Source organism: Sus scrofa, chromosome 7 (assembly GCF_054392235.1).
Source record: "Sus scrofa isolate SSC_HxYL_T2T_F1_AM1 chromosome 7, Sscrofa_HxYL_maternal_Yorkshire_Landrace_v2.0, whole genome shotgun sequence".
Lineage (NCBI taxonomy): Eukaryota > Metazoa > Chordata > Mammalia > Artiodactyla > Suidae > Sus > Sus scrofa.
This window is the reverse complement of record NC_139389.1, coordinates 55,956,246-55,980,819: the sequence shown is the minus strand read 5'-3', so window position 1 is coordinate 55,980,819 and position 24,574 is coordinate 55,956,246. Positions and strand designations below refer to the sequence as shown.

Genomic DNA, 24,574 nt, shown 5'->3' with positions numbered 1-24,574 from the left:
ATATATCCCCATTTGTCTATTTTTGTTCGTGTTGTTTGTGCTTTTGGTGTCCTTTTTAAGAAGTCATTGCCAAATCCAGTGTCATGGCATTTTCCCCTGAGGTTTTCCTCTAGGAGTTTTATAGATCTTGGTCTTAAATTTAAGTCTTTAATCTACTTTTTTTTTTTTTTTAGCTGTTTCTTGGGCTGCTCCCGCAGCATATGGAGGTTCCCAGGCTAGGGGTCGAATAGGAGCTGTAGCCCCTGGCCTACGCCAGAGCAACAGCAATGCGGGATCCGAGCCGCGTCTGCAACCTACACCACAGCTCATGGCAACGCTGGATCGTTAACCCACTGAGCAAGGCCAGGGCTCGAACCCACAACCTCATGGTTCCTAGTCGGATTCGTTAACCACTGCGCCAGGACGGGAACTCCTACTTTTCTTTTTTCCTCTTTTTGGTCTTTTTAGGGCCGCACCTGTGGCATATGGAGGTTCCCAGGCTGGGGCTCAAATCATAGCTGTAGCTGCTGGCCTACACCATAGCCACAGCAACATGGGATCTGAGCTGCATCTGCAACCCACACCACAGCTCATGGCAACATGGCTCCTTAACCCGCTGAGCGAGGCCAGTGATCAAACCTACATCCTCATGGATACTAGTTGGATTCATTACTGCTGAGCCACAGCAGAAACTCCTTTAATCCATTTTTCAGTTGATTTTTGTCTATGGTATAAGGTGAGAATCCAACTTCGTTCTTTTGCATGTGGCTGTCCAGTTTTCCCAGCACTATTTGTTGAAGAAACTGTCTTTCCCTATTGAGTAGTCTTGGCACACTTGTCCTGTATGCCTTTAAATGACTGCATATTATTTCACATAATAGATGTCTCACTCCCTTTGATTGTGTTTTTTCCAAATTTTTGCTGCAGTGTCTATTGTGGTAAACATTTTTGTGCACATGTTCTTATGCACTGTGCTTTTAGTGCTTTGGAAGTCAGGTGTGGGGTTGCTGCTATTTTTGGATAAATTTTGCAAGATTAACATATTACAAAATTACTTTTCAAAAAGCCAGTAACACTTTACCTTTCCTCTACCATTGTCTGAGAGCAACAGGATTCTTCTTTAATCCTAGATCACTGGGGGGAGTTCCCGTTGTGGTGCAGCAGAAACAATCCAACTAGTAACCATGAGCTTGCGGGTTTGATCCCTGGCCTCACTCAATGGGTTAAGGATCCGGCATTGCCATGAGCTGTGGTGTAGGTCACAGAAGCAGCTCGGATCTGCCGTTGCTGGCTGTGGTGTAGGCCGGCAGCTGTAGCTCTGATTAGAACCCTAGCCTGGGAAGCTCCATATGCTGCGGGTGTGGCCCCAAAAAGAAAAAAAAAAAAAAAAGAAAAAAAAAAACTCCTAGATCATTGGCATCAGGAAGGCCTCTCCCAAGGAAGGGATCATATCTGTGACTAAGAAAAATAAAGATGTTTCCCTGCATCATTATCTATGTTAGTGCTTAACATTTAAATGCGTAGAGAGGCTCCTCTTCTCATTTTCCATAACCTCAAGAAGGCTACCAATAAGAGGAGAGAGGATTGACCTGGGTTGCAATTAGAGTTCTATGATTAACTAGTTCTTATCTTATCATAAAGATGGAATCACTTGATGAGGAAAAACATGGGCCTTGGTGACAAACCTGGCTCAAAGCCTTGTGACAAGTCAACTTCCCAGCCTTTGCTGTATGATCCTGGGAAAATGACAGCCTCTCAGATCTCCAGTCTCTTCACTTATGAAGGATGCTCACAGATGGTGCTGTTGACGTTTTAAAATGTGCAGTTGAGGTTTACAAAGGAAAAAAATGTGAAGTTGACATTTATATTACTCAAATGCTGCCTCAGTCTCTTTGGGCTGCTGTGATGAAATACCGCAGACTGAATAGCTGATAAACAATAGGAATTTGGTTTTTTGTTGTTGTTGTTGTTGTTGTTTTTGTTGTTGTTTGGATTTATTATTATTTTTTTAAATTGTTATTTCCCCAATACAATTTTTTTCAACTGTACAGGATGGTGACCCAGTTACACATACATGTACACATTCTATTTTCTCCCATTATCATGCTCCATCATAAGTGACTAGACATAGTTCCCAGTGCTACACAGCAGGATCTCATTGCTAATCCATTCCAAAGGCAATAGTTAACAACAGAAATTTGTTTCTTGCACTTCTAGAAGCTGGAAGTCTAAGGTCAATGTGGCTGGTGGAGGGCCCTCTTCCAGGTCTCAGACTCCTTGTTGTGTCCTCACCCAGCGAAGGTGCTGGGGAGCTCTCTGGAGCTGTTTTATAACACCCTCACCCCATTCGTGGGGACTCTATCCTCATGACTTAAGCACCTGCCAGATGCCCTACCTACTAATACCATAACCCTTGGAGGTTAGGATTTCAACAGGTATTTTGGGGTGAAGCAAATATTCAGACCCTTGTGAATGCCATAATCTTTTTTTTTTTTTCAAATAGTTAACCAAAAGAGATTATTAAAGACAAAACTGAGACAATAAAAAAAAAAAAAAAAAAACAACCTTAGTGATTGCCAGGGGCTAGAGACAGGAGGGGCAAATTGGTAAAGCACAGAGGATTTTTAGAGCAGTGAAAATACTCTGTATGATACCATAATGATGGGTTCATGCCAATATACATTTGTCCAAACCCATACAATATATAACGTCAAGAGTCAATTGTAATGTAGGCGTTCCTGTAGTGGTTCAGTGGTTAACGAACCCGACTAGTAACCATGAGATTGCGGGTTTGATCCCTGGCCTCACTCAGTAGGTTAAAGATCCTGCGTTACCCATGAGCTGTCACATACGTCTCAGATGCAGCTCGGACCCCGAGTTGCTATGGCTGTGGTGTAGGCCAGCAGCTGTAGCTCCGATTGGACCCCTAGCCTGGGAACCTCCATATGCAATGGGTGTGGTCCTAAAAAAAAAAAAAGATAAAAGACAAAAAAAAAAAGAGTCAATCGTAATGTGAACTATAGGCTTTGGTGATAATGGTGTATCAATATAGGTTCATCGCCTGCAAGGAAGGTACCACTCTGGTGGAGGATGCTGATGATGGGGAAGGCTGTGCCTGTGCAGAGAGCAGGGGGTAGAAAAACCTCTGTACCTTCCCCTCAGATTTGCTGTGAACCTCAGACTGCTCTAAAAGGTATTATTATTTTTTTTAAAATTTCTTCTTATCACCACAATAAGTTTGGTTAACCTCTGTCACCACACATAGTTAGTTTTTTTCTTTTTGGTTTTATTTATTTTTGTTACTCAATGAATTTATTACACTTATAGTTGTACAATGATCACCACAATCCAATTGTATAGGATTTCCATTCCACAACTCCAGCATATCCCCCCACCCCCCAAACTGTCTCCTTTGGAAACCATAAGTTTTTCAAAGTCTGTGAGTCAGTATCTGTTCTGCAAAGAAGCTCATTGTGTCCTTTTTTCAGATTCCACATGTCAGTGAAAACATTTGATGTTGGTGTCTCATTGTATGACTGACTTCACTTAGCATGATAATTTCTAGGTCCATCCATGTTGCTAAAAATGCCAGTATTTCGTTCCTTTTAATGGCTGAGTAATATTCCATTATGTATATGTACCACATCTTCTTGGTCCACTCTGTTGGTGGACATTTAGGTTGTTTCCTTGTCTTGGCTATTGCAAAGTGCTGCAGTGAACATCAGAGTACATGTGTCTTTGTGAGTCATGGTTTTCTCTGGACAGATGCCCAGGAGTGGGATTGCTGGATCAAATGGTAATTCTATTTTTAGTTTTCTGAGGAATCTCCATACTGTTTTCCACAGCTGTTGCACCAATTTACAATCCCACCAACAGTGTCTTAGGGTTCCTTTTTCTTCACACCCTCTCCAGCATTTATTGTTTGTATACTTTTTGATGGTGGCCATTCTGGCAGGTGTAAGGTGGTACCTCATAGTGATTTTGATTTGCATTTCTCTAATAATGAGTGATGTTGAACATCTTTTCATGTGTTTTTTTGGCCATGTGTCTGTCTTTAGAGAATTGTCTGTTTAGATCTTCTGCCCATTTTTTGATGGGGTGTTTTTTTTTTTTTTTTTTTTTTTTTTTTTTTTTTTTTTTTTTGGTATTGGGCTGCAGAAGGTGTTTATAAATTTTGGAGATTAATCCCTTGTCAGCTGCTTCATTCACAAATATTTTCTCCCATTCTGTGGGTTGTCTTTTCATTCTGTTTAGGGTTTCCTTTGCTGTGTAGAAACTTTTAAGTTTAATTAGGTCCCATTTGTTTATTTTTGTTTTTATTGTCATTACTCTAGGTGGTAGATCTGAGAAGATATTGCTGTTGTTTATGTCAGAGTGTTTGGCCTATGTTTTCCTCTAAGAGTTTTATGGTATCTGGCCTTATATTTTCGTCTTTAATCCATTTTGAGTTTATTTTTGTGTATGGTGTTAGGAAGTGTTCTAATTTCATTCTTTTACATGTGGCTGTCCAGTTTTCCCATTATTGAAGGGGCTGTCTTTTCTCCATTGTATGTTCTTGCCTCCTTTGTCATCGATGAGTTGACTGTAGGTGCGTGGGTTTAATTGTGGGCTTTCTATCCTGTTCCACTGATCTCTGTTTCTGTCTTTGTGCCAGTACCATGTGGTTTTGATGACTGTAGCTTTGTAGTCTAGTCTGAAGTCAGGGGGCCTGATTCCTCCAGCTCCATTTTTCTTTCTCAGGATGGCTTTGGCTATTCTGGGTCTTTTGTGCTTCCAAACAAACTTTAAAATTATTTTGTTTTGAGTTCTGTGAAAAATGTCCTTGGTACTTTGATAGGGATTACATTGAATCTGTCGCTTGCCTTGGGTAGTACAGTCATCTTGATAATATTGACTCTTCCAATCCAAGAGCATGGTATGTCTTTCCATCTGTTTGCGTCATTTTTTATTTCTTTCATCAGTGTCTTATAGTTTTCAGAGTAGAGGTCTTTTGTGTCTTTAGGTAGGTTTATTCCTAAGTATTTTATTCTTTTTTGATGCGATGGTAAATGGAATTGTTTCCCTAATTTCTCTTTCTTTCCTTTCATTGTTAGTGTATAGAAATGCAGTCAATTTCTATGTATTAATTTTGTATCCTGTGACTTTGCCAATTTTATTGATGAGCTCTAACAGTTTTGTGGTAGAGTCTTTAGGATTCTCTAGGTGTAGTATCATGTCATCTGCAAATAGTGATACTTTTACTTCTTCCTTTTCAATTTGTATTCCTTTTATCTCTTTTACTTCTCTGATTGCCATGGCTAGGGCTTCCAAAACTATGTTGAATAGTAGTGGCGATAGTGGACATCCTTGTCTTGTTCCTGATCTCAGTGGGAATTCATTCAGCTTTTCACCATTGAGAATGATGTTAGCTGTGGATTTGTCATATGTGGGCTTTATTATATTGAGGTAGGTTCCCTCTATGCCCACTTTCTGAAGGGTTTTTATCAGAAATGGGTGTTGGATTTTGTCAAAGGCTTTTTGTGCATCTATTGAGAGGATCATATGGTTTTTATTCTTCAGTTTGTTAATGTGGTGTATCACACTGATGGATTTGTGGATATTGAAGAACCCTTGCATCCCTGGGATAAATCCCACTTGATCATGATGTACAATCCCAGTTTTTTTCTTGTGATAAGGACTTATAAGATTCACTCTCTTAGCAACTTTGAAGTATGCAACATGGTATTATTAACTATAGTCACTATGCTGTACATTATATCCCCATGACTTATTTATTTTATAACTGGAATTTTTTAACCTTTTGAGTCTCTTCAGCCATTTCTTCCAACCCTACCCCCACTCCCCACTTCTGGCAACCACTGATCTGTTCTTCTGCATCTATGAACTGGGTTCTTTGGGGTTTTTTTATTTTATTTTAAAGAGTCCACATATAAGTGAGATCATATAGTATTTATCTTTCTTATGCCCTGAAGATTCATCCATATTGTCACAAATGGCAGGATTTCCTTCTTTTTAGTGGTTGAATAATATTCCATTGTGTGTGTATATTGTATGTATGTATCACATTTTCCTTATTGATTCATTTGCTGGTAAACACTTAGGTGTTTCCATATCTTGGCTGTTGTAAATAATGCTGCAACAAACATGGGGTTGCATATATCTTTTCAAGTGTTTTTGCTTCCTTTGTGTAAAAATCCAGAAGTGGAATTGTTGGATTATATATTAGTTCTATTTTTAATTTTGGGGGGAGGCTCCATACTGTTTTCACAGTGGCTGCACCAATTTACATTTCCACCAACAGTGCATAAGGGTTTCCTTTTTCTCCACATCCTCACCAATGCTTGTCATTACTTGTCTTTTTGATGATAGCTATTCTAATAGGTATGGGGTGATATCTCATTGTGGTTTGGATTTACATTTCTCTGATGATTGGTGAATTTGAGCACCTTTTCATGTACTTGCTGGTCATCTGTATTCTTTGGAAAAAAATGTCTATTCAGATCCTCTGCCTGTTAATTTCTTTTTTGCCATTGAATTGTATGTTTTCATTATATATTTTGGATATTAACCCCTTATCAGATACATGATCTGAAAATATTTTCTCTCATTTAGTAGGTTGCCTTTTCATTTTGTTGATGGTTTTCTTTGCTATGTAGAAGCTTTTCAGTTTGATACAGTTCTACTTGTTTATTTTTGTTCTTGTTGCCTTTGCTTTTGGTGTCAAATCCAAAGACTCTTCACCAAGATAAATGCCAAGGAGCTTACCTTCTCTGTTTTTTTCTAGTTTTATGGTTTTAGGTCTTATGTTCAAGTCTTTACTCCATTTTGAGTTAATTTTTGTGTATGGTATAAGATAATGGTCCAATTTCATTCTTTTGCATGTGGCTGTCCAATTCCCCCAGGACCATTTATTGACGAGGCAGTCCTTTTTACTGTTGTGTGTATGTGCATGCAAATATATACATACTTATGATATTAAATATATATTAATTGAAGTATAGTTGACTTACAATATTAGATTCAGATGTACAGTGTATTTGATATTTTTATAGATTACATACCACATAAGCTTATTAAAAATAGTAATGAAATATTGGCTATGTTCTCTATGCTGTGCATTATGTACATTACATCATTATGACTTATTTATTTTGTAACTCATTATGTATTCTTGGATCCTTTATTATAAATTAGCTGACCATATATGTGTGGGTTTATTTTGGATCTGTCTATTCTGTTCCATTGATCTTTGTGTCTGTTTTTATGTCAATACCATACTATTTTGATTACTATGGCTTTGTAATATAGTTTTAAATCAGGGCCCATGGTGCTGTCAGTTTTGCTCTCCTTTCTCAAGATTCTTATGGCTATTTGGGGTCTTTGGTGTTTCCATACAAGTTTTGGGATTGTGTTGTATTTCATGAAAAATGTCATTGGAATTTTGATAGCAATTGTATTGATATATAGATTGCTTTGTGCAGTATGGACATTTTAACAATAGTAATTCTTCCAATCCATGAGTATGGTGTATCTTTCCCTTTATTTGTGTCTTCTTCAATTTTCACCATTGTCTTATGGCTTTCAGTCTACAGGTCTTTCGCCTCCTTGGTTAAATTTATTCCTGGGTATTTTATTTTATTTTTTTGATGCAGTTGTAAATGGGATTGTTTTCTTAATTTCTCTTTCTGATAATTTGTTATTAGCATATAGAAAAGCAACAGATTTTTGTCTATTAATTTTGGTTCCTTCAACTTTATATTGAATTCCTTTTCAATTTCTAAAAGTTATTTGGTAGAGTCTTTAGGGTTTTCTCTCTATATAATATCATAACATATGCAAATAATGACAGTTTTACTTCTTCCTTTCCTATTTGGTGTCTTTTATCTCTTTTCTTGCTTAATTGTTCTGATTAGGACTTCTAATACTATGTTGAATAAAAGTGATGAGAATAGGCATCCTTGTCTTGTTCTTGATCTTGGAGGAAAAGCTTTCAGCTTTTTACAATTGAGTATGATATTAGCTGTGGACTTATTATATATGGCCTTTATTATATTGAGATATGTACCCTCTGTACCTGCTTTGTTGAGAGTTTTTATCATAAATTGATGCCGAATTTGGTTAAATGCTTTTTCTGCATCCTTTGAGAGGCCCGTATGGTTTTTATTCTTCCTTTTGTTAATGTGGTACATCACACTGATTGATTTCTGGACACAGAACCATCCTTGCATCCTGAAGTAAATCCCACTTGATCAGAGTATATGATCCTTTTAATATATTGTTGAATTCAGTTGCTAATATTTTGTGAGTATTTTTGCATCTATGTTCATCAGAGATATTGGTCTGTAGTTTTCTTATGGCATCCTTGTCTGATTTCGGAATCAGGATAATGTCCTGATACAATGAATTTGGAAGTGTTTCCTCCTATTTTTTTTGAAAGAATTTGAGAAGGATTGGTATTAATTCTTTGTTAAGTGTTATATAGAATTCACCATTAAAGTGCATGTCTGGTCCTGGACTTTTTTTTGTTCGGAGGAACAAAATCTTAACAAGTGCTGGAGAGGGTATGGAGAAAAGGGAAGCCTTCTACACTGTTAGTGGGAATGTAAATTGGTACAGCCACCATAGAAAACAGTATGGACGTTCCTTAAAAAACTAAAACAGTTACCATATGATCCAGGAATCTCAGTCCTGGGCATATATCTGGAGAAACCTCTAATTTGAAAAGGTATATTCACTCCAGTGTTTTCATGGTAGTGCTGTTTACAACAGTCAAGACAGAAGAAACTTAAATGTCCATTGACAGAGGAATGGACAGAGAAGATGTGGTATATATACACAGTGAAATACTACTTAGCCATAAAAAAGAATGAAATAATGCCATTTGAAGCAACATTTCTTTTAGATTAGAGAAGGGTCAACACTAGCTACTCTAAATCCCTGTGTATTACTATATGATAAATAAGCCAGTGACATTTTGTTTTAAATAAATGTTTTTTCCTTTGTAAAATCCTGAGTCTTAAGTAAATGTCATCGTTGAATTTCACATATTCTGCATTTCCTTAACAGAGACTCCAGGGTCCAGACAACATTAAAAAAAAAAGCTCATTTCTTTAGAGGCTTATTTAAGCTCAGTAGAAGTATAAACATAACTGTGATCCATCCATCTAACCAGTCTTTAGTTGTGGCATCTAAACCTTTTAAAATTTTGAATTTTTTTTTAATCTTAGGTCCTAAGGTAATTGTATACAAATGTATAGTAAACAACAGTGTGACAAATCTGAATAATTTTTATTCAGTAGTTATATATTAGAAGCATGTAAATTAAAGCATGTTTATTTTGTAGTTGGCTAATGATTTTTTTTTTCTCTAAGGAGGTTTTTTTTTTCCATTTTTCAAAATTTAGTTTTATTGGAGTATAGTTGATTTGCAATGCTGTATTAATTTCAAGTGTACAGCAAAGTGAATCAGTCATACATATAAATATATCCATCATTTTTCCCCATATAGATTATTACCTACTATTGAGTATATTTTCCTGTGCTAAGCAGTAGGTTCTTATTAATCATCTGTTTTATGTAGTAGTGTGTATATGTCATTCCCACCCTCCCAATTCTCTTTTCCCCAAATGGTTTCACCTCTGATAACCCTAGGATTGGTTTTGAAATCTGTGAGTTTGTTTTTTTAAATAAGTTGTTTTGTATCATCTTTTATTAGATTCCACATAAGTGATGTCATATATATGTCTCTTTCTCTGTCTGACTTAATTCACTCAGTATGACAATCTGTAGGTCCATCCATCCATCTAATTGCTGCAAATGGCATAATTTCCTTCTTTTTATGGCCAAATAATATTCCACTGTATATATGTACACATCTTCTTTATCCATTCCTCTGTTGATGGACATTTAGGTTGCTTCCATGTCCTGGCTGTTGTAAATAGTGCTGCATTGAACATTGGGTGTATGCATCTTTTCAAATTAGAATTTTCTCTGGGCGTGTGCCCAGGAGTGGGATTGCCAGATCATATGGTAGTTCTATGTTTAGTTTTTTTAAGGACCCTCCACACTGTTCTTCTTAGCAGTTGTACCAACTTACATTCCCACCAACAGTGTAGAAGAGTTCCCTTTCTCTACAATCTATTAAGCAGTTTTTGTTTGTAGACTTTTTGATGATGGCCATTCTGACTGGTGTGGGGTGATACCTTATTATAGTTTTGACTCACATTTTCTCTAATAATTAGGATGTTGAGCATCTTTTCATGTGTTTTTTGGCCATCTGTGTACCTTTTTTGGAGAAATGTCTGTGGGGATCTTCTGCCTGTTTTTGGATTGGGGTTTTTGGGTGTTTTGATATAAAGCTCCATGAGACATTTATATATTTTGGATATTAATCCCTTGTCCGTTGCTTCATTTGCAAAGATTTTTTCCTATTTTGTAGGCCATCTTTTTGGTTTTTTTAATGGTTTCCTTTGCTGTTCAAAAGCTTTTAGGTTTAATTAGGTTCCATTGGTTTATTTTTGTTTTTGTCATTATTCTAGGAGGTGGATCAAACAAGATAATTGCTGCAGTTTATGTCCAAGATTGTTCTGCCTATGTTCTTCTCTAAGAGTTTTATAGTATCTGGCCTTATGTTAAGGTCTTTAATCCATTTTGAGTTCATTTTTTGTGTATGGTGTTAGAGAATGTTCCAATTTCATTCTTTTACATGTAGCTGTTCAATTTTTCCCAGCACCACTTATTGAAGACTGTCTTTCCTCCACTTGTTATGTTCTTGCCTCCTTTGTCATAGACGAGTTGACCATAGGTGCTTGAATTTATTTCTGGGCTTTCTATCCCCTTCCACTGATCTGTATTTCTCTTTTTCTGCCAGTATCATACTGTTTTGATGACTGTAGCTTTGTAGTACAGTCTGAGGTCAGAAATCCTGATTCCTCCATTTCTGTTTTTCAATGTTGCTTTGGTTATTTTGGGTTTTTTGTGTTTCTATACAAATTTTAAAATATTTTGGCAATCGGAGTTCCCATCATGGCGCAGTGGTTAATGAATCCAACTAGGAACCATGAGGTTGCGGGTTTGAGCCCTGGCCTTGCTCAGTGGGTTAAGGATCCTGTGTTGCCATGAGCTGTGGTGTAGGTTGCAGATGCGGCTCGGATCCCGCGTTGCTATGGCTCTGGCGTAGGCTGGCAGCTACAGCTCCGATTAGACCCCTAGCCTGGGAACCTCCATGTGCCGCAGGAGCGGCCCAAGAAATGGCAAAAAAAAAAAAGACCAAAAAAAAAATTTTGACAATAAACTTTATTTATTACTTTATTTATTTATTATTATTATTATTATTATTTTTTTTTTTGCTTTTTAGGGCCACACCCTAAAAAGGAGGCATATGGAGGTTTCCAGGCCAGGGGTCCAATCGGAGCTCTAGCTGCTGGCCTATGTGCCAGAGCCACAGCAACGCCAGATCCGAGCTGCGTCTGCAACCTACACCACAGCTCATGGCAATGCCAGATACTTAACCCACTGAGCGAGGCCAGGGATCACAACCACATGGTTACTAGTCGGATTTGTTTCCACTGAGCCATGACGGGAACGCCTATTTTGACAATGAACTTTAATATGTGTTTTCTAGGTTTGGAATTTTATGACAAGAAGCTCCCAGCCCTGGTAGTTTAAAAGCTTTTGTTACTTAGATTTTAAATTACTCTGTATTAAGTACTGATTGCTTCTTAGGTAATTCAGCATAGTTACATGTGAATCATCTGATTTAACTAAGAAATATATCTTATCCAGAACATCCCTTCCTGATCACAAAAATTTGTATTAATATTTCATTTTAAAACCTCCTTTGGTAATAGCCTAACTTATACTTTGGTTCATTAGTAATGCCAAACTTTTTAAAAGTAGAGCTCTTTGGTGGGACAGAAGCCAATCCACTAACTTTTAAAAATTTGTTATGCAGGATTAACTGAACCGTCCTTTGTGGCAAAACACGAAGATAGTTTGTTTAAGGATTTATTTCAAGACTACGAAAGATGGGTTCGTCCTGTGGAACACCTGAATGACAAAATAAAAATAAAGTTTGGCCTTGCAATATCTCAATTAGTGGATGTGGTAGGTGTGCATATCATTACATATTCAACTTCCTGCAGATTTATGGAGAGCGTATTGTGAACCCGGGCACTGTGTTAAGCCACAGAGATTACAAAGGTGAATGAACATGGTCCTTTTCCTCAAGGAACTCACCAGGGAAGAATAATTATTATACCACAGACAGAGGAATACAGTGTATTTATGTAATCTTGCATAGTTTGAAAACATTTTATCTCATTTGATAATTAAATCTATTTTTAAAAATTCAAATATACTAAATTTTATATGGAAGTTTTTCCTTAAATGTATTTAAAAATGTGGTCAAAAAGTCAAAAATTTTAAAAGAAAGAAATCCAAGAATAGAGTTTGAGGTTTTTAGGACCAAAAAGGATCTGAACAGACCATTGCCTCAGTATCACACTTAAGACATTTCAGAGGTTTTTCCATGTGCTGTTCACCAGGGAATAAATTCCCTGATAACTCATTCTTATTGTCATGGATTCTTTCTATTTTAAACTAAAAGATCACACTGGTTTTTAAACTGGTTTCTTCCTATTCTGATCATGTCAATCAATAATTATTTCCCTGTTCCTAGATTAGTCAACAAGTATATATGTGTTTATGTGTGTGTGTATAAATAACATAGATATGCCTTTTTTAAAAAAAACTTTTTATTTTTTGCTTTTTTTAAGGGCCAGACCTGCGGCATATGGAAGTTCCCAGGCTAGGGGTCAAATCGGAGCTGCAGTTGCCAGCTTACACCACAACCACGGAAATGCCAAATCTGAGCCACATCTGTGACCTACACCACAGCTCACAGCAACGCTGGATCTTTAATCCTTTGAGTGAGGCTAGAGATTGGACCTGAGTCCTTATGGTTCCTAGTTAGATTTATTTCCGCTGTGCCACAATGGGAACTCCTCTTTTTTAATTAAAAAATTTTTAAAAATATTTTTTTTAGCTTTTTAGGGCTGCACCTGTGGCATATGGAAGTTTGCAGGCTAGAGGCTGCATCAGAGCTACAGCTGCTGGCCTACACCACAGCCACAGCAACAGAGGATCCGAGCTGCCCCTGTGACCTACACCACAGCTCACAGCGACGCCGGATCCTTAACCCACTGAGTGAAGCCAAAGATTGAACCCGAGTCCTCATGGATACTTGTCAGGTTCCTTTCCACTGAGCCACAGTGGAAACTCCACCTTTATGATTAGAGAAGCAATGCATGATTTTTAGAGGGAGTTTGGAAAGATCAAAAAATACAAATAAGAAAATAAAAATTGTCTGTAATTCTGCCACTAAGAGAAGACTTGGTATTCTTTATTTGTTGTACAGTTTATTGTATTTCTTGCCAGTTTTTTCTTTGTGAGCATGTTACAAAATTGGAATATTATTTTGATTACTATTTTTCCCTGTTGTTACATGATAAACATTTTCTTATCACATAATCTTCAAATGTAATATTTAATGGCTATATGAGATTTATAATTCATGTAAACATTCTCCTATTATTGGCAGAAGCTCGTTCCCAGTTTTTTTCTGTTATAAATGAGAAGGATGAATAGATTTGTATATAAATGTCTGAATTTTTCCTTTCCTTAAGAAAGAAAGTGTATCAAAGGAAATACATTTTTTTTTTTTTTTTGGCTTCCCCTGTAGCATATGGAAGTTCTCAGCTTGAACCCACACCACAACAGTGACAGTACCAGATCCTTAACCAGTAGGCCACCAGGGAGCTCCAGAAGTTCTACATTTTTGAAGTCTGTTGAGTGATATATGTTACCTAATTGCTTCCGGAAAGGTCAGTGAATCTGGACTCTGCTGATCCTTTGCTAAACAATACAGGGAGATTTTAAGTAGAAGTAAAAGGGAAGTAGGAAGTAAATTAGGGCTTGCTCTCAACCTTTCTTGCTAGTTGAGGCTGTTGGCACATAAATGGAATAACATTAGAATGTTGGTGCTACTAAATCGTGATGTCACAGATATCGGGGAACTCAAATCTTGATTGAGATTATCAAAGAAGGCAGGGTAGACGAAATGGCACTTGAGCTGGCCTTGTGCTAAGTATAGGATTTGGCATGCAGAGAGAATGGAATTTTAATAACAAGAAACAATAAAATCATAGGTACCTGAGAATACTAAGCCTCTTTGTTCGGCTGTTTAGATGGAAAGGTTAACGTTGGGAGTCCCACTCCATAGGAATGGTCTGACTGGGTGGTGGAGAAGTGAGGGGTGGTGTCTGCACACCACTGTGCCTTTGCTCCTGCCATTGCTTCTGTTTGGAGAACTTCCTTTCTCGGCATAAGCCGTTTCTCCTTCAGGCCAGATGCATTTGTCAGATTCTGAAATCCAAATTTCCTAAGCCAGTCTCTCCTGTGTTCCAACAGCCCTTTCCTTTGCACTTAAATATGTGCTCATTACACTGACTGGTACTCAGGTGATGGCATCCGCGAACCAAAGTGAGCTTCAGTCCTTGTGTCTGTTCCAGAGCCTAGCATGCTCTCTGGCACAAAGTAAATGCTGAATGAATGAGAGATCTGCTGGGTCACAGACAAGGTAAAGGCAGTACTTCAGCAAGATCAGTCAGGTAGTTAAACACGCGGCTTCGAAGAGTGAAAGGTTAGGTTAGAAGCTTGAGAGGCAAGTTAGAAGACCACGTATAAGAAAGAACAGGACCTGACCACTGAATATGGAGGGAGGCATCTCATTTTGAAGCCAGGTGGTTAGATGAGTACCCAGTTTGAAAGAGAAAATTGGTTATGGATGTAGGGCAGAGAAGATGAGGGGTTTGCTTTTGCTTTTTATATGCGGTCGTTGTGGTGCATTCAAAAGAAAAACATTCATGTTGCTGTACAGCAGAAATTGACAGAACATCGTAAATCGACTATAATGGAAAATTAAAAAATGAAAGAAAGTGTTCACGAGGAAAGTCAAGACTGGCCTCAAGGTGAGAGATGAAGTTGAGGATGCTGGCCTGGGTGGTGGTTATGGAAAACTTTGAATCGATGAGTTTTTAAAGCAGGGATAACAGGAGCCTGATCCTTGAGGAACATTTCTAGAAAATGGTAGAAGCAAGAGTGGTCACGTTTTCTGGCTCTTCTGTGAAGTCTCCTCAGATTCCTGTCTCATTTCCTATGTGTTCTTGCCCTCCCTGTAAAATCTATGTCAGGAGTTTGCGTCGTGGTGCAGCAGAAATGAATCCAACTGGGAACCGTGAGGTTGCAGGTTCGATCCCTGGCCTCACTCAGTGGGTTAAGGATCTGGTGTTGCCACGAGCTGTGGTATAGGTACTAAGTATTGACAATATGTGTTCACATTTTTCTGGGGAAAGGGTCCGTAATTTTCCTTAGACGCTCAAATATGAACTACTGCCATATAGCATCATAGGTAATATGTTTACCCAAAGTTTTTTCAATTTTTAATGCCTCTGCTTAGAACTTTTGCGTATTCTAATACAGGGCTCAGCAGTTACTCTGGATGGTGTGTGATGGGGGTGGACAGTAGAGCTGGTGGAGGAGAGTTTAAATTTAGGAGTTTTGAGTTCTAGAATCGGTTCTACCACTGCCTGGCGCTGTGATTTTAAGCAAGTTGCTTCACTGGGCCAGTTTCCATATTTGCAAAATGAAGAGATTACAGTAGATAAAATCTCTAGGTCCTTTGCAGCTGTAGTGTTTTAATCAAGGCAGGTTGCTCATTGGAAAAGTCAGTGTTAGGGGCTGGCCCTGCTGTGTTTCTTAGGAACTGTTCTTTCCGTGCAGAGACCTAGCAGCTGCCTTTGTCTCTAGGGACGTACTTCCTCTTGGTCTCCTCCTTTCTCTTAGGTCATTTACCTCTTGTTAGGATGGGATAAGGAATGGGGACCCTCCAGTCACCTGCGCTATTTATACCTCACCCTCACTGCCCATCTGTAGGGATTTCCTTGTACTTCTATGGTGTCTGGGCTCTGAGCATTGCATCCTACACAAGGTCTCTTTGTGGTTGATCCATCATCATGAGCTTTTACTGGTTCAGTTGGCTCCATGATACTTCAGCAAAATTTAACACAAGAGCCGTCACTTTAATTAGACCTCGAACATACAGTGAAGGACTGGCATAAGCAAAGATATGACAACAGGAAAGTGTAAGTGGCAAGTCCCAAGGACCGCTGGTTCTCTAGAAAAGTAGGACGTAAAAGCTTTATGAATCTGCCACTCAAGCATCTGACCTCAACGTTTTTTTCCTAACATAGCAGCCCCATGGAAAGTTTCAAATTTGTGCCTCAGCAGAAGCAAACGACTGCAAGTTGTAGTCTCTCAAGAATCGTACAAACACTGTATCTCACTGATGATAAGATGCACATTTTCCCACATTTTGGCACTTTGGAAGTTAAGATGTGTCCTATAATTAATGACGGCTTACAATTCATTATCTGCCTTTTTCTTTCTTTCTTAGTGCTAAGAACAAAAAATAATTCTGTGCTTCTTGGATTGCAGTCAGGTTCGAGGAGATATACTAGTTGAGACTATTATTGTTAAATCTAAAAATGCCCCTGGTGGAGTTCTCATTGTAGCTCAGCAGGTTACAAACCTGACTAGTATCCATGAGGATGGAGGTTCGATCCCTGGCCTCACTCAGTGGGTTAAGGATCCAGCATTGCTGTGAGCTGTGGTATAGGTCACAGATGCAGCTTGGATTCTGCATTGCTGTGGCTGTGGTGTAGGCCTGCAGCTGCAGGTCTGATTTGATCCCTATCCTGGGAACTTCCATATGCCATGGTGCGGCCTTAAAAAGCAAAAAACAAACAAACAAAAACAAAAACAAACAAAAAACACCCCCAAAAAGCCAGTGGTATACTTTAGGTCAGCTTATGTGAAATATAGAGTATGTTGGAAGGAACCATGTAAAACTAGGCTGGAAAAAAAGATCCAGCTTTTCCAGAGAACCAAATTGATGAACAGAATGTAGGTACTATATAGAGAAGAAAGTTCATATAAAAATGAGAAAATTCTTATTTTAAAAAATTATTGTTGGAGTTCCCATTGTGGCTCAGTGGTAACTAACCCGACTGGTATCCATAAGGATGTGGGTTTGATCCCTGGCCCTGCTCAGTGGGTTAAGGGTCTGGTGTTGCCATGAGCTGTGGTGTAGGTCGCAGACATGGCTCGGATTTGGCATTGCTGTTGCTCTGATGTGGGCTGGCAGCTACAGCTCTGATTTGACCCCTAGCCTGGGAACTTCCATATGCCTTGGGTGCAGCCCTAAAAAAAAAAAAAAAAAGAAAAAGAAAGAAAAAGAATTGTTTCTGTAATCAAAATAATCAGCCTTATTTAAATTTTTATTTTCTAGGATGAGAAAAATCAGTTGATGACCACCAATGTCTGGTTGAAACAGGTATGTATTAAATTCAAAGAGTTGGCTGGTGCCACTGTCATTGTAGGGTCTGTGGCACAAAAAGGGATGTCTTTGGTCTTGATGGACTGGCAGGATGCAGAAAGATGAGGTAAATGGAGTTCTATTCATTCAGTTAATATTATTTGAGTACCTGCTCTATGCCAGGCACTATTCTGGGCACCTAGGAAACAGCAGTGAACAAAACAGACAAAAGCCTAGGCCCTCAAGGAACTTCATTCCAATGGGGGTAATAAATAGGAAGTTGTGCGGTACATTTCAAGTTGATAAGCTTGGAGAAGAATACATTAGGAAGGCAGATGGGGGTGTTGGGGACTCTGCTTTTAAATAGAATGGGTAGGGGAAGTGCTGCTAAGAAGGTACCATTTGAACAGAGACTTGAAGGAGGGGGAGAAGCAAGGCCTGTGAGCATCTGGGGATGGAGCTTGTTCCAGACAAGGGGACACAAACCTGCAAAGGCCCTGGGGCTGGAGGATGCCTGGTGTGTTCAAGGAGCAGCAAGGTGAGTGGGCCAGGGGTAGGGGTATAGGAGAGGAGGTCAGCGAAGCAACAGGAAGCAAATGGTGCTCCTAGCAGAGTTTATGAGCAAGTGGCTCAAGGGCATCTAGGACTTTTAACCCTGAGTGAGATGAGAGTGGGCAAGAATGTAATGATTTTCGTAGTCCCTTTGATATAAAGGGATTTTTTTTTTTCTTTTTACTGTGCCATCATATGTTCCCCAGCTGCTGTTGAGTGCATCCCTCTGTTCTTTTTTTACCCGTTTTGGCTGCACCGGCAGCATATAGAACTTCCCAGGCCAGGGAATCTGGGCTGTAGCTGTGACCTAAACCACAGCGCGGCAGTGCCAGATCCTTAACCCAATGAGCAGGGCTGAGGATCGAACCCATGCCTCAGCAGTGACATAAGCTGCTACAGACAACGTTTCATCCTTAACCCACTGCACCACAGTGGGAACTTCTCTTTATTCTTTTTTTTTTTTTTTTGTCTTTTTGTCTTTTCTAGGGCCTCACCTGAAGCTTATGGAGGTTCCCAGGCTAGGGGTCAAATTGGAGCTGTTGCTGCTGGTCTATGCTACAGCCAGAGCAATGCCAGATCCGAGCTGTGTCTGTGACCTACACCATGGCTCACAGCAACACCGGATCCTTAACCCACTGAGTGAGGCCAGAGATCGAACCCACAACCTCGTGGTTCCTAGTCGGATTCCTTTCTGCTGCACCTTTTCTTTATTATTCCTAATTTTTAATACCTCCTGCCAGTTTCCTAACCCCAAACTCCTGAAAGGCCTGTATGTTTTCCTTGGGGTGCAAATTTTTTTTTCCACTTTTTAGGGCTGCATCTGTGGCATATGAAAGTTCCCAGGCTAGGGACTGAATCAGAGCTATAGCTGCTGACCTATGCCACAGCTACAGCAACGCAAGATTCCCGACCCACAGGGAGCAAGGTGGCCAGGGATCGAACCCACATCCTCGTGGATACTAGTCGGGTTCGTTAATCACTGAGCCATGAAGGGAATTCCAGGGGTGCAAGTCTTAACTTGACATGATCACAGAATTGTTACCATGTGGGTGTTGGACAAAGTGTTTATGTGAAATGTGTAATAAATCCAGCTGCTTTTTGTGTGGACCAGTCCAGCTAGTCAGTGACAAAAAGGCTAGAAAAGAAAAGGTTTCCCTTAAACCTGGGCCTTTGGTGTTCTTGGCTGCAGCTCCTGGGCATGGTTGGTTGGTGGGAAGGGGGTTGTTGAGCAGAGCCATGAACACCCAGCTCTGGTCCTCTACTGTGTCTCCTGAGAGCCATGGCTAGAGCCACTGCATGAGGGGACAGGGCTGTCCCCCAGTGCCTGTAAGAAGGACATGTAGGGGATTCCTCTCTATTGGGAGTGGAGGTGCTTTCATGTTGAAGATGTCTGTGTTTGGTAAAGAGAGTATCATTTTCATGGTTTTTGACTATTTTATTGAAATCAAATCCGGTTACTTTGTTTTAAAGGAATGGATAGATGTAAAATTAAAGTGGAACCCGGATGACTACGGTGGCATAAAAGTTATACGTGTCCCTTCAGACTCTCTCTGGACCCCAGACATCGTTTTGTTTGATAAGTAAGTTATAACCAAAATATCATTTCATGTTTTCATGAGAAAACAACTGTATTACTATTAGGCACTAGGAATTTTTTCTTCCTTTTGAAAATTGTTTAGCTATAAAATCGCATAACTTCATCTTAGGTCCTTTTGTTTCACGAACCTACAGGTTGGTTCTGTGGGTCCTCTCCCCTGCTTTGGCATATTGTTTTCTGATCATAAGCGTGCTCTTCAATTTCAAAAGTGTGTGAAACATTTAGAAAATCCAGCAAGGTGTAAGGAAGCTGAGAGGGGATATAATCAATCCCGTTATCCCATCGTGTAGAGGCAATTACTGTTATTAGTGAACTTACTCTGTGCCTGGCAATGTGCTCAGTGCCTTTCATGCTTTATTCGTTCCATTCTCACAATAACTTCATGGACTAGGTGTCATTACATCTATTTGATGGATGAAAAAACGGAGGTGGAGGGTGGTTATACGTCGTCCAAGACCTCACAGCTCACATGTGGTAGTGGTTGTGGGGAGAGCGGACAGGGTCACAGTGAGGCAGCCTGACATCCCCATTTAGCCACTTATGTTCTTATTCACATTTTTGGCTGACTGCCTTCCAGATTTTTTGGTTTTGTTTTTTAAACAGTGAAGGTCATGCTTCATGTTCATATGTTCATCCTTCTAATTTTGCTGAAATACTGTATTGTAATTTCCACAGTGAGGAATGCTGGAAGGTTCTGACTCTGTGCACGTCCATTGTAATATGTAGCCTAATCACATTTTGTGTATAAAGTGAGATCATTTAGTTAGTTGTGAACTCATAGTTATGGGTATTCTACCCAAGTGTGTTTTGAGGATGGTTTTTCACGTAGGGTAAAGGCCACTTGTGGATATTAGTTTCATTTTTTTTTTTTCAAGGACCACTCCAGGACAATTCCAGCAATTTGTCCTCATGCTAAAGCACTTGGTGTTATCTGCGTGAAGGCACTGGCATGGGGGAGAGAACAAATGCTAATCAAAAATGTCTTTAACTTTTCAAACCTTTACCTCCATGCTTCTCAACATGCCTTAAGGGTAGTAGGATGCAGCTCCCTGGAGCCTCATTTTACTCTGAGTCCTTGCAAAACAGTTTTTTTTTTTTTTTTTTTTTTTTTTCTTTTTAGGGCCACACCCGCAGCATAGAGAGGTTCCCAGGCTAGGGGCTGAATCGGAGCTACAGCTGCCGGCCTACACCACAGCCACAGCAAAGCAGGATCCCCGACCCACTGAGCAAGGCCAGGGATCCAACGCGCATCCTCGTGGATGCTAGTTGGCTTCCTTTCCACTGTGTCATGAAGGGAACTCCCCAACACGTATATACTTAACATGGATATATTACAAAGGAGTATGCAAAATCGCATGAATTTTAAGATAAAGAGCAATATTTTGAAGATGTTCTTGGTGGTGGTGATGCTTCCTGCTGGACTTGTCTGGTGTGTGAGTTCACTTGGTGGCAGAGCTGAGAGGGACGGCTGTTTTCCAGCGTCGCGCCTGGCTGGAGACTGTTGTTCTCTCCTTGTCAGGGCAGGAAGCATCCAGTACTTGGCGTGGATGGGGAGGAGCACTGTGGGCAGCCTAGGAATGTGGATTCAGGTTCTGACTCTGTGCACGTCCATTGTAATAAGTAGCCTAATCACATTCTATATAAAGTGAGATCATTTCAACCACTTGAATATCAGGATTCCGTCAGTTTAGCTCTGTCTGTCCCAGAGCTGGTGTGGAAAGAGGGGTTCCTTTTCAGCAGAGTAGATTTTTAAAGGCCATGACCTTAAACTAGAGTCCCATACTTGTAGCAGGTATACCTCAAGTATAATAATTTTGAAAGCATTTCGTGCGCCGGTATAAGCTTAGGCTTGTAAAATGCACGCCCAGGATGGTTAATCTCTACATTGTTACTATGTGCATGTGTATTTCAGTGCAGATGGACGTTTCGAAGGGGCCAGTACCAAAACCGTCGTCAGGTACGACGGCACTGTTACCTGGATGCCACCGGCAAACTACAAAAGTTCCTGCACCATCGATGTCACATTTTTCCCATTTGACCTCCAAAACTGTTCCATGAAATTCGGTTCTTGGACTTACGATGGATCCCAGGTTGATATCATTTTGGAAGACCAAGATGTGGACAAGAGAGATTTTTTCGATAACGGAGAATGGGAAATTGTGAGCGCGACGGGAAGCAAAGGAAACAGAACCGACAGCTGTTGCTGGTACCCTTACATCACTTACTCATTTGTCATTAAGCGCCTGCCCCTCTTTTACACCTTGTTCCTTATTATACCCTGTATTGGGCTCTCGTTTTTAACCGTACTTGTCTTCTATCTTCCTTCAAATGAAGGTGAAAAGATTTGTCTCTGCACTTCCGTACTTGTCTCTCTGACTGTCTTCCTCCTTGTAATTGAAGAGATCATACCCTCGTCTTCCAAAGTCATCCCTCTGATTGGAGAGTACCTGGTGTTTACCATGATCTTTGTGACACTGTCCATCATGGTCACTGTCTTTGCCATCAACATCCATCACCGTTCCTCTGCAACCCACAACGCCATGGCTCCATGGGTCCGCAAGATATTTCTTCACAAGCTTCCCAAGCTGCTTTGCATGCAGAGCCACGTAGACAGGTACTTCGGTCAGAAGGAGGAAACAGAGAGCAGCAGTGGACCGCGATCTTCTAGAGACACCCTGGAGGCGGCGCTTGATTCTATTCGCTATATCACGAGACACGTTATGAAGGAGAATGATGTCCGTGAGGTACCTGTCCACGTGCGTGTGTGTGTGTGTGTGTGTGTGTGTGTGTGTGTGTGTGTGTGCTTACAAAGGCTGATCTCCTTCGAGGTTAGGCTGGGCGAACAGTGTGACCTTTACGGCTAAGCATAGACCGAGGGCCAGAAGTGTTGACACGCTGTCCTGTAAAAGATTGCTGCTAAAATGTGTTTCAGTTAAAACATGTGCAAAATGAGGCACGTACACAAATGTCACTCCTCCATTTTCCCCATCAGCATCCTTAAAAAACTGTGTTACTCTGAGGCATCATAATCCGGCCGTTCATTTCTTGGCTTTGACGTGATTCACCATTTTCAGTTTTTAAAAAACTACTTTAATTAATTAAAAAATTTTTTTTGGTCTTTTTAGGGCTGCACCCGCAGCATATGGAAGTTCCCAGGCTAGGGGGTCGAATTGGAACTGTAGCTGCCGGCCTACAGCAACACCAGATTCAAGCCGCATCTACGCTGGATCCTTAACCCACTGAGCGAGGCCAGGGATTGAACCTGCATCCTCATGGATACTAGTCAGATTTGTTTCTGCTGAGCCAGGACAAGAACTCCTAACTGTTTAAATTTTGTCTTCAGTAACTTTGTTTCAGAATTCTGTGATAATCTGCAGGCACAACTGCATTGTAATTTATCAAAAGTGATTTTATTTCTTAAAGAATGTAGGCATTATAAATATAGCCAAGGTCTTTTTCTAGGATAAATCTTTTTGCAGTTCACTTACAAGAGAATGGTAGTGAAATTAAAAGCAGTCAGGTATTCTCAGGTGTTACGTATTATACATCAGGGTGTACACGTGAAGCATAGTGTAGTACTTAATAATATGCTTAATTTGCTTAAAAACAAAAATTTGCTCAAAAATTTATTACAGAAAAATAACTCATTGGCTCCTTCTTTGTTTTATTAATGTTTTGCAAGAATCAAACAAGAATATATTTTATTCATGTGATCGTATCGAACTGGAGTCCTTTCAAAACGTGTAATATTTCGGAGTTCCTTTGTGGCTCAGTGGGTTAAGGACCTGACATTGTCTCTGTGAGGATGCGGGTTCGATCCTTGGCCTCACTCAGCAGTGAAGGATCTGGCATTGCTGCGAGCTGTGGCATAGGTTGCAGGTGCAGCTCTAATTTGAACCCTAGCCTAGGAACTTCCATATGCCACAGGTGTGGCCATTAAAAAAATGTAATATTTCAATCTTATTACTATCTTTTATTTGTCTTGTGTAACATTTTTAGAGCTATGATTGTAATACTATTTTCATAATTGAGTTTACTTTGAACAGTCTCATTAAAATTATGTGAATTCTTTCACAGATATGGAGAACAAACTAGTGGTTGCCAGTGGTGAAAGGGAAGAGGGAGAAAGATAGGGGTTAGGAGATTAAGAGGTACAAACTTCTATGTATAAAATGATAAATTATAAGGATATATTATACATGGAGTTCCTGTTGTGGCTCAGTGGTTAACGAATCCGACTAGGAACCATGAGGTTGTGGGTTCGATCCCTGGCCTTGCTCAGTGGGTTAAGGATCTGGTGTTGCTCTGAGTTGTGGTGTAGGTCGCAGACGCGGCTCGGATCCCATGTTGCTGTGGCTGTGGTGTAGGCTGGCAGCTACAGCTCTGATTCAGCCCCTAGCCTGGGAACCTCCATATGCTGCGGAAGAGGCCCAAGAAATGGCAAAAAAAAAAGGATATATTGTACAGCACAGGGAATATAGCCAACATTTTATAATAAATGGAGTATAATTTATAAAATTTTTGATTCACTATACTATACACTTGAAAGTAATATATTGTAAATCAAAAAATAATAAAATAGTACCTAGCATTAAAAATATATATGAATTCTAATCTCTAAAGCTTTTTTAAATGGAAAAATTTTTAGCAGGTATGGTAGGCAGATGGAATGAATCTGTAAAATAACAGCCCTCTCCGCCAAGGAATGTTTGACATATGTTTCTAATAAACTCTTTTAAAAAAATTATTGAGGAATAGTTGATTTACAATGTTATGTTAATTTTTGCTGTGTAGCAAAGTGATTCAGTTTATATATATATACACATATATCTACATATATGTATATATATACACACACACACATATATACACTTTTTCTAATAAATTTTTTGTTTTGCTTTTTAGGGCCACACCTGTGGCACATTGAAGTTCCCCAGCTAGGGTTCAAAGTGGAGCTGTAGCTGTGGTCTACACCACAGCCACAGCAATGCCAGATCCTTAACCCACTGAGGG

The 24,574-nt window shown here is 39.7% G+C and overlaps 1 protein-coding gene across 10 annotated transcripts in view; it reads left to right on the top strand.

Annotated features, from left to right (window-relative positions):
• The window catches only part of CHRNA5 (cholinergic receptor nicotinic alpha 5 subunit), a 55,020-nt gene that overhangs the window by 15,878 nt on the left and 14,568 nt on the right, over nucleotides 1–24,574 (top strand). For 5 of the 10 annotated variants that reach the window (XR_014810273.1, XR_014810271.1, XR_014810272.1 and 2 more), the window contains exons 2-5: nucleotides 11,932–12,083; nucleotides 17,386–17,430; nucleotides 19,435–19,544; nucleotides 21,474–22,305. Coding sequence is in view for 3 of the 10 variants with exons in the window: in XM_021098834.2 (XP_020954493.1) it covers nucleotides 11,932–12,083; nucleotides 17,386–17,430; nucleotides 19,435–19,544; nucleotides 21,474–22,305 (1,139 nt within the window). In the remaining 7 variants the exon portion in view is untranslated. Of the gene's footprint in view, nucleotides 1–3,031; nucleotides 3,173–11,931; nucleotides 12,084–17,385; nucleotides 17,431–19,434; nucleotides 19,545–21,473; nucleotides 22,306–24,574 lie in introns of all 10 variants that reach the window. The other 5 variants (XR_014810277.1, XR_014810276.1, XR_014810275.1 and 2 more) reach the window with 3 other exon arrangements.